Below are 12,353 nucleotides of genomic sequence, written 5' to 3' on the forward strand. Positions count from 1 at the left end.
ATTCGAACAGATTTGTCAGACATGACCTCCTCTTGTTGAAGCTGAGCTGACTCAGCCCTATTTTACCATACACCTCCAAACACTCCACAATTTCATCCTTAATAATGGACTCTAAAATCTTACCAAAGATTGAGGTCAGGCTAAACAGCCTAGATTTTCTGTTTTTTGCCTCTATTCCGTTTTAAGCACCAGCGTTACAATGAGTCATTTTCCAGTCCTTTGGGATCCTTTCCTGACTCCAGTGATTCCTGAAACAATCATAACTAATGTCTCCACTATCTCCTCAACGATCTCCTTCACAACTCTCAGGTTTCAGACTTTTCAGTCTCTCAGCACCTTCTCTTTAATGAAGCCACCACACTCACCTCTGCCCCTTCACTTTCCTGGGGCGTAGTCCATCCAGCCCAGTCCTGGTGATTTATTCGCCTTCGTACCTTTCAGCTTCCAACCCCGCCCCACCTCCTTCTCCTCAGTGATGGACATTACACTCACCTCTGCCTCTCCGACTCTCTTGAAGTTCTGGGATGCACCTGGTGTCTTCCACCATGAAAACTGCAAAATAGCTCTTCAGTTCCTCTGCCATTTCTGTGTTCATAGAAGTGAGGATGGTATAGATTCTATACTGTGGCAGATGTTGAGGTTGTGATGAGGATTACATTAAAGAACCTTCATCTGGATCTGTCTGTGATGCTGATCTGACCTTTGTGTTTTTAGGAATTTATTCAGAAATGTTTAGCTCAAGAGCCATCACAACGGCCAAGTGCCCACGAGCTCCTCTTCCATCGAGTTCTCTTCGAGGTTCACTCCCTCAAGCTGTTGGCTGCTCACTCCCTCATCAATAACCAACGTGAGTACAAACAGGCCCACCACCTGAGAGACCACCACACCCCCATTCAGGGCTGGCCCAACAGGGAGATCCTCCTGCGATCTGGGACCTGGATCCCATTCCCCAGGATCTGGGACCTGGATCCTATTCCCCAGGATCTGGGACCTGGACCCTATTCCCCAGGATCTGGGACCTGGATCCCAATCCCCAGGATCTGGGACCTGGATCCCATTCCCAGGATCTGAGACCTGAATCCCATTCCCAGGACTCACCTCCTTGAGTCTGAGGGATAGAGCCCTGCCTGATGGGACGAGCGATATGGTGAGGTTCCTGGGACTCTGACACTGATTTCTTGGGGATTAGACCTCATTTCCCGGGATTGCAGGCTCCTGCTGTTTGATTGTGGGTTGGAGAAGATGAGGCGGATTGGATGTTGGAGCAGGGATTCCCTGGTGACTGTTGCTCAGCAGATTTAGGGGAAGCAGCGAGTGGTGTCACAGAATTAACGCTAGGACCAGGACCTTTGCTTGATGTGTATTTGTGACCAGGCACAGGGACGCAGGAGAGAATCTCAGAGTTTGTACATTCCAGCAAACTCAGAAATGCATCAGTTCATGAGGAAGATGGGAATAAACCCCTGGAGAACAAAGGCAGCTGGTCAAACTAACAGACACTTGGGAGATAAAATTTAATGTGAAGGAGTCCGTTTGGGTGGAGAGAGAGGGAGAGAGTATAAGCAGCCAATCTGAAGGGAAATCACAGGGATATTCCTATAGACAAAAAAATCCTGGAATTCCCTTCCTAAGTGCAAAGTGGGTCCACCTATTGGGCATGGACTGCAATGGTTCAAGAAGTGAATAGCTGATGTTTTCTTTTCATTCTAAGTTCAGAAGTTTGAAAGACTTTGTGTGTTTTAGAGGGTTTTTATTACATTGTAAAAGTCTTTTTTTGAAAAACTGAACAGTTTATTTTAAAGTAAGGAGTTGCATTTTCATTTCGGGGAGTCACACTGGTGGTGGGCCTGGAGAAGACTGCTCTTCTTCTTTGAGGAATTTGTTGAAGAGGAGCCTTGTTTATTCAGTTAATCAGCGACGCGGTGGATTTTATTTAAGTTTTATATGTTTGATATATATTTTTACTCTTTTCTAGTTTAACATTATTTTCTGTCGGTAGTATTAGGTAGTCTGTTTTATACATAAGATGTTATTTTTAGGCTTCGTGATATTAAAGCTATATATATGGTACAGAGTGAGATAGCGAGTAGGTTTAGAAAAGTTATTACATGGCAGGATCAATCAGATAGATGGGTGACTGTTGGGAAAGGTAAGAAGGTTATTACACTATGAGATAGAAAGTCAGTTTTTGGAACTGTGGAAGGCGATAGTCTCTCTGAGGAAAGGGGCAGTCAATTACTGGACACTTGGAATGATACTTATGTTAGGCAGTGTTTGACAAGATTTGATAGAATTATTGTTATAGGGGGCTGTCCTGTCAGGGGCATAGACAGTAGATCCTGTGGCATTGAGTGTAAATTTAAGATGGATTCGTGCTTTCCTGACCACGGAATTAGGGACGTTTCTAAATGTTTCAAGCACATTGTTAAAGGTGGTACAGAGAAGCCAGACATTAATTTACACACTGGTAAGAATGACATAGTTAGGGAAAAGACTGAAGCATTGCAGAGTGAATTTAAGAGGTTAGGTAGAAGATTAAAACATAGAACCTTAAAAGTAATAATTTCTGGTTTACTCTCAATGGCAAACTCAACCAAGAGAAGGAACACAAGCATAAAGGAGACAAATCAATGGCTGAAGAGCCGGTGTATTGTTCAGGGAATCAGGGGTTTGGAATGTCTTTTGGGATAGAATAGACCTGTTCAAAAAAGATGGATCAAACCTAAAATGGAAAGGGACCAATATCTTAGCAGGGTGATGTACTCATTCTAATTCAGGGAGATTTTATACTGAACGAAAGGGGGAGTGGAGGAATTCCACACAGCAGTGAAAATGGCAGGATTGATAGGGTAGGCTCTGAATGTGAGATCAGCATGTCAATTAGAAAAGAAAGATAAGAAGGAGCCAAAGTATGCAGTAACACTGAAGAACTAAATTGCATTTATTTTAATGCAAGGATTGATTGATTTTATTGTCATGAGCACTGAAATACAATGAAATGCTTTGTTTATGAGAGGTACAGACAGATCACAGCAACAAAAGAATGTACAGATCAGAAAGATTTAGAGGCAGACAGGTCACATTGAAGGTTACATTATTTGAAGTTAGAGGGACCATTCAACAGTCTGATAACAGCCAGGAAGAAGCTGTTCCTGAACCTGCTCGTGCATGTGTGAAGCTGGATGAACACAGCAGGCCAAGCAGCATCTCAGGAGCACCTGATGCTCCTGAGATGCTGCTGGGCCGGCTGTGTTCATCTAGTTCCACACTTTGATATCTTGGATTCTCCAGCATCAGCAGTTCCCATTATCACTGCTTGTGCATGTGTTCAGGTTTCTGTATCTGCAGCCTGATAGGAGAGGTTGTAGGAGATCATTGCTGTGATATGATGGGTCTTTGATGATATTGGCAGTCTTTCTGCGACAGTGAGCTGTGTAAGTAGAGTCCATGGATAGAAGGTGGGCTTCTGTAATGGTCTAGGCTGTGTACACTACCTTCTGTAGTTTCTCACAATCCTGGGCAGAGCAGTTGCCATACCAGGCTGGTATGCACCCGGACAGCGTGCTTTCAGTGGTGCATCTGTAGAAGTTGGTGAGGGACCTTATGGACATGGCAAATTTCCTGAGCTGGCTGGGGAAGAAGAGGTTATTGTGCCTCCTTCACAGTTGTATCTTTGTGAGAAGCCTAGGACAGGTCATTGGTTATCATCCCTCTGAAGAACTTGATGCTCTTCACACTTTCAACGTCAGTTGCGTTGATGTAGATGGGGACATGTTCTCCTTCTTTCTTTCTGAAGTCAATGATCAGTTCTTTAGTTTTTCCAACATTGAGAGACAGATTATTACACTACGTCACTGAGCCCTCTATCTCTCTTCTGTATTTTGACTCATCATTGTTGGATATATATCCCACTGTGGTGGTGTCGTCAGCAAACTTATAGACGGCGTTCGTTCGGAATTTGGCAGCACAGCCATATGCGTGCAGGCCGTACAGGGAATACAGTAGGGGTCTGAGGACCCATCCTTGGGACGGCTCCAGTGGGTGCTGAGTGTTCTTGTGGCAGAGGTGCAGTTACCTATCCTCACTGATTGTGACCTGTGGGTCAGAAAGCTGAGGATCCAGTTGCAGAGGGCAGAACTGAGACCAAGGTCAGAGTGTTTTGAGATAAGTCTGGAGGGAAAATGGTGTTGAAGACCGAGAGATGTAGTCAATGAGCAGGGTGTCTTACAGGCTAGTACAGAAACTTGGCTGATAGACAGACAAGACTAGCAGCTCAGTGTTCCCAGCTTTAGATGCTGTAGGAAGGATGGAAAAGGAGGCAAGAAAGGAGGGGCATAGTGTTTTTGATTGAGGAATACACTACTGTTGTAAGTAGGGAAGATATTTCTGAAAAATCATCCAGTGAAAATATATGGGTAGAAATAACCAATAAGAAAGGAAAGATCACTTTGATGGGATTGTACTATAGGCCTCCCAACAGTGAGAGGGCAATTGACAAACTAATATGTAAGCGTGATGATGTATGTAAGCATAATAAGGTAATAATAATGGGTGATTTTAATTTTCCAAACATTGACCGGGGGCTACAATAGTGATAGAGGTTCATATGGTGAAGAATTTGTCAAATGTGTTCAAGAAAATTTTTTTTAGCAACATGTGGATGGTCCTATTGGATAAGGAGCAAAACTAGACCTTCTTTTGGGTAATGAGCAGGGCAGGTGACTGAAGTAAAAATGGGGGAACACGCTGGGTCTAGTGATCATAATTCTGTTAGTTTCAAAATGGTCATGGAAAAGGATATGAGATAACACGGTGTGGAGCTGGATGAACACAGCAGGACAAGCAGCATCAGAGGAGCACAAAAGCTGACGTTTCGGGCCTAGGGTCTCATATGAGATAACATTGGCAGATAAGGCTAAGGATTCTCTAAAGAGATTCTGCAAGTACAATGAGAGCAAGAGGGTAACTGGAGAGAGGATTGGATACATTACCTGTTATAAGAGAGGCGTCAGATACAGGCTGTGTCTGTTCTAACGAGGAGGAAAAGTGAAGGAGTCAAAACGAGGGCTCCTTCGATGATGAGGGAGAGAGAATACAATAAGGCAAAAAGGAAATAGGATAACAAGGTGTAGAGCTGGATGAACACAGCAGGCCAAGCAGCATCAGAGGAGCAAGAAAGCTGACGTTTTGGGCCTAGACCCTTCAAGAGAAAAAAAAAGTGATGCTTGTCAGTCAAGTCAAGAGAACACAGGTTCAAATATAATGTGAGGTTGTTGACTTGTTCACCGAGCTGGGAATGAACTGAACTTTATGGGGAAGCGATGACCCGATGGTGTTATCATTGGGCTGTTAATCTAGAGACCCAGATATCATTCCGGGGACCCAGGTTCAAATCCTGTCATGGCAGATGGTGGAATTTGAATTCAGTAATATCTGGAATTAAGAATCTAATGATGACAATGAATCCATTGTCGATTGTCAGGAAGAGCCCATCTGGGTCATTAATGTCCTTCTGGGAACGAAACTGCCATGCTTACATACATGTGACTCCAGACCCACAGGAATGTATTTGACTCTGAAGTGCCCCCTGGCTAATAAATGCTGCCCGGCCAGCGATGCCCACATCCTGTGAATGAATGTTTTAAAAGATCCCTGCAACTCCATCTGCAGGTGTTTACTAAGTAAACGAGGGGAGAGGCCATTCTAGACTTGGTGCTCGGAAACGAGCCGGGGCAGGTATCAGATCTTGTGGTGGGAGAGCATTTTGGTGATAGTGACCATAACTGCCTCACATTCTACATAGCTATGGAGAAGGAGAGGATTAGGCAAAATGGGAGGATATTTAATTGGGGAAGAGGAAACTATGATGCGATTAGACATGAGTTAGGAAACATGGACTAGGAGCAATTGTTCCACGGTAAAGGCACTATAGACATGTGGAGACTGTTTAAGGAACAGTTGTTGTCAAACATTAAGATTGACAAGTCGCCAGGCCCGGACCAGATTTGTCCTCGGCTGCTTTGGGAAGCGAGAAATGCAATTGCTTCGCCACTTGCGAAGATCTTTGCATCCTCGCTCTCCGCTGGAGTCGTACCTGAGGACTGGAGAGAGGTAAATGTAATTCCTCTCTTCAAGAAAGGAAATAGGGAAATCCCCAGCAATTACAGACCACGTCTCACGTCTATCGTCTGCAAGGTGTTAGAAAGGATTCTGAGGGATAGGATCTATGACCATCTGGAGGAGCATGGCTTGATTAAATGCAGTCAACACGGCTTTGTGAGGGGAAGGTCATGCCTCACAAACCTTATCGAGTTCCTTGAGGATGTAACTAGAAAAGTTGATGAGGGTCGAGCTGTGGATGTGGTGTATATGGACTTCAGTAAGGCATTTTATAAGGTTCCCCATGGTAGGCTCATTCAGAAGGTCAGGAGGAATGGGATACAGGGGAACTTAGCTGCTTGGATACAGAATTGGCTGGCCAACAGAAGACAGCGAGTGGTAGTAGAAGGAAAATATTCTGCCTGGAAGTCAGTGGCGAGTGGGGTTCCACAGGGCTCTGTCCTTGGGCCTCTACTGTTTGTAATTTTTATTAATGACTTGGATGAGGGGATTGAAGGATGGGTCAGCAAGTTTGCAGACGACACAAAGGTCGGAGGTGTCGTTGACAGTATAGAGGGCTGTTGTAGGCTGCAGCGGGACATTGACAGGATGCAGAGATGGGCTGAGAGGTGGCAGATGGAGTTCAACCTGGATAAATGCGAGGTGATGCATTTTGGAAGGTCAAATTTGAAATCTGAGTACAGGATTAAGGATAGGATTCTTGACAGTGTGGAGGAACAGAGGGATCTTGGTGTGCAGATACATAGATCCCTTAAAATGGCCACCCAAGTGGACAGGGTTGTTAAGAAAGCATATGGTGTTTTGGCTTTCATTAACAGGGGGATTGAGTTTAAGAGTCATGAGATCTTGTTGCAGCTCTATAAAACTTTGGTCAGACCGCACTTGGAATACTGCGTCCAGTTCTGGGCGCCCTATTATAGGAAAGATGTGGATGCTTTGGAGAGGGTTCAGAGGAGGTTTACCAGGATGCTGCCTGGACTGGAGGGCTTATCTTATGAAGAGAGGTTGACTGAGCTCGGACTCTTTTCATTGGAGAAAAGGAGGCGGAGAGGGGACCTAATTGAGGTATACAAGATAATGAGAGGCATAGATAGAGTTGATAGCCAGAGACTATTTCCCAGGGCAGAAATGGCTAGCACGAGGGGTCATAGTTTTAAGCTGGTTGGTGGAAAGTATAGAGGGGATGTCAGAGGCAGGTTCTTTACGCAGAGAGTTGTGAGAGCATGGAATGCGTTGCCAGCAGCAGTTGTGGAAGCAAGGTCATTGGGGTCATTTAAGAGACTGCTGGACATGCATATGGTCACAGAAATTTGAGGGTGCATACATGAGGATCAATGGTCGGCACAACGTTGTGGGCTGAAGGGCCTGTTCTGTGCTGTACTGTTCTATGTTCTATGTTCTAGATAATAACAGGAGGACACAGGCCACCCTCACACACTGGCCACCCTTACCCACAGGCCACCCTCACACACAGGCCACCCTTATACACAGGCCACCCTTACACATTGGCCACGCTTACACACAGGCCACCCTCACACACAGGCCACCCTTACATACAGGCCACCCTCACACACAGGCCACACTTACACACAGGCCACCCTTATACACAGGCCACCCTCACACACAGGCCACGCTTACACACAGGCCACCCTTACACACAGGCCACTCTCACACACAGGCCACACTTACACACAGGCCACCCTTATACACAGGCCACCCTCACACACAGGCCACACTTACACACAGGCCACCCTTACACACAGGCCACTCTCACACACAGGCCACCCTTACCCACAGGCCACCCTTACACACTGGCCACCCATACACACAGGCCACCCTCACACACAGGCCACGCTTACCCACAGGCCACCCTTACACACAGGCCACCCTCACACACAGGCTACTCTCACACACAGGCCACCCTCACACAGGCCACCCTTACCCACAGGCCACCCTTACACACAGGCCACCCTTATACACAGGCCACCCTCACACACAGGCCACTCTTACACACAGGCCAACCTTACACACAGGCCATCCTTATACACAGGCCACCCTTACCCACAGGCCACCCTTACACACAGGCCACCCTTACACACTGGCCACCCTCACACACAGGCCACCCTCACACACAGGCCACCCTCACACAGGCCACCCTTACACACAGGCCAGCCGTACCCACAGGCCACCCTTACACACAGGCCACCCTTATACACAGGCCACCCTTATACACAGGCCACCCTTACCCACAGGCCACTCTTACACACAGGCCACCCTCACACACAGGCCACCCTGCCCTCCAACAACAATGAGACTCCTAAGTCCACTGGGAATCATGGTGGCCCACAAGCTGACAGCCACACTACGACAAACACTGACAGATTAAAGACCCCATTTCCACAATATGCAAAACCTACATGGTTTGAAAAATACCATGCACTGACTGTCACAAACATTACATCAGACTGACAGGAAGGAAACTAGCCATTAGAATACACAAACATCAGCTAGCAGCAAAACGGCATGACAAACCTTCCTTAATATCAGTACACTCAGAATGAAGGCCATCAGTTTAACTGGGACAATGTAACTATAGTAGACCAAGCCAAACATAGACATGCACAGGAATTCCTAGAGGCATGGTTCTCAACCTGTAAAGCCATCAACAAACATACAGAATTGGACCCCATACACAAACCTACACAGAACAGAACCAGGAATGACACTACTCACCATAACAGACTGGAAAGAATAAATTCTGAGCAGAGTAGAATAACATTGGTGCATCAGAGACCCTCACTGATGATAATACGTAGTGTGATGATTAAACATCTGAACGAAAACTAGCCAGCTTGGCGAGCAAGTCAACAACCTCATCCACAACCCGAGCTACAGATCATTGCAAAAACCTTAAATCAAATATAGTGTGTTCAGAGACTGACTGAAGGGAACTCTAAACACTCAAAAATAGAATACGAGAATAACAGTCAAGATAAAAGAGAGCTTAAAAATCCTGCACCAATGTGTAAGTGTAAGTGGGTAGCAAGAGGTGGAATAGGAGCAGTTGGGAACAAAGAGAGTGATAAATGCTCAAAGGTGCAGGGCAAGGCAGGAATATTTCCTGAAACTTTGTGTTAATTTTTCCCAGGGAAAAGGAATCTCACCACATGGAAGTGAAAAAGATAAAGAAAGGACAGGGAAAACTGGCTGTGCTAGGAGTAGATCATTCTCACTCTGCAGGGTTGCTTTTCTATAGAATCCATCCAATGTGCAAGTAGGCCATTCAGCCAGTCAAGTCAATACCAACCCTCTGAAGAGCATCCCACCCAGCCCCACCTCACTAACCTATCCAGCAACTGCAGATTTAGCATGACCAATCCACCTAGCCTGCACATCTTTGGACTGCGGGAGGAAACCGGAGCACCCGGAAGAAACCCACGCAGACAGAGGGAGAATGTGCAAACTCCATACAGACAGTTGCCCGAGGGTGGAATCGAACCCAGGTCCCTGGTGCTGACAGGCAGCAGTGCTAACCATTGAGCCACCGTGCTGCCTGGTCTGTATCCCAGGATGCTGAAAGAAGTGTGGGAGCAGAGAATGGAAAGTACTGTCTTCATCTTCCACTTTCCCAGGGCATGGGGGAGGTGCTAGAGGATTGGAGAGTGGAAATGCTGACAGGCTGATTCAGGTCACGGTATAGGGAGCGTAGGTCCAAGTAACTCCAGGCCAACCTGGCTCACATTAGGGATGAGTTGGGTTTGGAAATATTGAACAGGAAAACCCAGAGGCACTGGGAGAGGTTGGAGCTCATTGAGGAGACAGCACTGATTTATAACAGAGGCATCCAGCTCAGTGAAAAGAATGGAATTTATTGATGAAGTGACAGAGATGGTTGATAAAGGGAATGTGGCGGATGTCTGTAGGGATTTTAACAAAGTGTTTAACAAGGTCATCCCAGCTCCAGGACATCTCTGCAGGAGACCCTCAGGGTGGTGCCCTCAGCCCAACCATCTTCAGCTGCTTCATCAATGACCTTCCCTCCGTCATAGGGTCACAAGTGGGGGTGTTCGCTGAGGATTGCACAGCGTTGGAGTAAACAGTTTGACTGTATCTGCCACTTTGTCTCCTTGTTGTAGATGTGATACAGGAAAACTGTGTGGACGAGGTGACCAAGAGGATTAACCCCAGCACAGTGATGGCAGAGGTTCGACACGGGAACCGTGTGGGAGCACAGTGGACGTAAGAGATTGCTGCAGGGTGATTGACGGTCACAGGCAGGGAGTCCAGCACACACTGTGGGCCCCACTTTACACCAATAACACGCTGAGTCTCAATGACTGGGAGCTCAGCACTGACTCACCTTCAGGCAAAGGGGATCCTGAGTGAAACCAGCACAGACTCACCCACTGACCGGGCTCACCCACCGACCGACCGACCGGGGACACCCACTGACCGACCGACTACGGTCACCCACTGACCAACCGACCGGGGTCACCCACTGACCAACCGACTGAGGTCACCCACTGACCAACCGACCAGGAACTCCCACTGACCGACTGGGGTCACCCACTGACCGACCGGGCTCACCCACTGATCGACCGACTGGGATCACCAACTGACTGACTGACCGGGGTCACCCACTGACCGACCAACCGGGGTCACCCACTGACCGAACGGGCTCACCCACTGATCGACTGACCAGAGGCTCCCACTGACCGACTAGGGTCACCCACTGACCGACTGGGATCACCCACTGACCAACAGACCGGGGACTCCCACTGACCGACCGACCGGGGTCACCCACTGACCGACGGGGGACGCCCACTGACCGACCGACCGGGGACTCCCACTGACAGACCGGGGACACCCACTGACCGACCGGGGTCACCCACTGACCGATCGACCGGGGACACCTACTGACCGACCGGGGCCACCCACTAACCAACCGACCGGGGACACCCACTAATCGACCGACCGGGGTCACCCACTGGCCGACTAGGGTCACCCACTGACCGACAGGGGACACCCACTGACCGTGGCCACCCACGGACCGGGGTCACCCACTGACCGACCGACCGGGGTCACCCACTGGCCGACTAGGGTCACCCACTGACCGACTGGGATCACCCACTGACCAACAGACCGGGGACTCCCACTGACTGACCGGAGTCACCCACTGACCGACAGGGGACACCCACTGACCGACTGCGGTCCCCCACTGACTGACCGACTGTCTGGGGACACCCACTGACCAATAGACCGGGGACTCCCACTGACCGACCGACCGGGGTCACCCACTGACCGACCGGGGACACCCACTGACCGACCGACCGGGGACTCCCACTGACGGACCGGGGACACCCACTGACCGACCGGGGTCACCCACTGACCGATCGACCGGGGACACCTACTGACCGACCGGGGCCACCCACTAACCAACCGACCGGGGACACCCACTAATCGACCGACCGGGGTCACCCACTGGCCGACTAGGGTCACCCACTGACCGACAGGGGACACCCACTGACCGTGGCCACCCACGGACCGGGGTCACCCACTGACCGACCGACCGGGGTCACCCACTGGCCGACTAGGGTCACCCACTGACCGACTGGGATCACCCACTGACCAACAGACCGGGGACTCCCACTGACTGACCGGAGTCACCCACTGACCGACAGGGGACACCCACTGACCAACTGCGGTCCCCCACTGACTGACCGACTGTCTGGGGACACCCACTGACCGACCGGGGACACCCACTGACCGACCGACCGGGGTCCCCCACTGATCGACCGACCGAGGACTCCCACTGACGGACCGGGGACACCCACTGACCGACCGGGGTCACCCACTGACCGACTGGGATCACCCACTGACCGACTGCGGTCCCCCACTGACTGACCGACTGTTTGGGGACACCCACTGACCGACCGGGGACACCCACTGACCGACCGACCGGGGTTCCCCACTGATCGACCGACCGAGGACTCCCACTGACGGACCGGGGACACCCACTGACCGACCGGGGTTACCCACTGACCGATCGACCGGGGACACCTACTGACCGACCGGGGACACCCACTGATCGACTGACCGGGGACTCCCACTGACCGACTGGGGTCACCCACTGACCGACTGGGGCCATTGACCGACTGGGAGCATCCACTAACCAACCGACCGGGGGCTCTCCCTGACTGACCGGGATCAGCCACTGACCGACCAACCGGGGT

At 49.5% G+C, this 12,353-nt stretch overlaps 1 protein-coding gene across 4 annotated transcripts in view; it reads left to right on the top strand.

Annotated features, from left to right (window-relative positions):
• LOC125463111 (nuclear receptor-binding protein 2-like) overlaps positions 1-12,353 on the top strand; it is a 91,945-nt gene that overhangs the window by 58,480 nt on the left and 21,112 nt on the right. For all 4 annotated transcript variants that reach the window (XM_059641004.1, XM_059641012.1, XM_059641014.1 and 1 more), the window contains 2 exons: positions 715-847; positions 10,257-10,359. In XM_059641004.1, the coding sequence (XP_059496987.1) occupies positions 715-847; positions 10,257-10,359 (236 nt within the window). The remainder of the gene's footprint in view (positions 1-714; positions 848-10,256; positions 10,360-12,353) is intronic.

The sequence above is a fragment of the Stegostoma tigrinum genome, chromosome 2 (assembly GCF_030684315.1).
Source record: "Stegostoma tigrinum isolate sSteTig4 chromosome 2, sSteTig4.hap1, whole genome shotgun sequence".
In the NCBI taxonomy this organism is placed as follows: domain Eukaryota; kingdom Metazoa; phylum Chordata; class Chondrichthyes; order Orectolobiformes; family Stegostomatidae; genus Stegostoma; species Stegostoma tigrinum.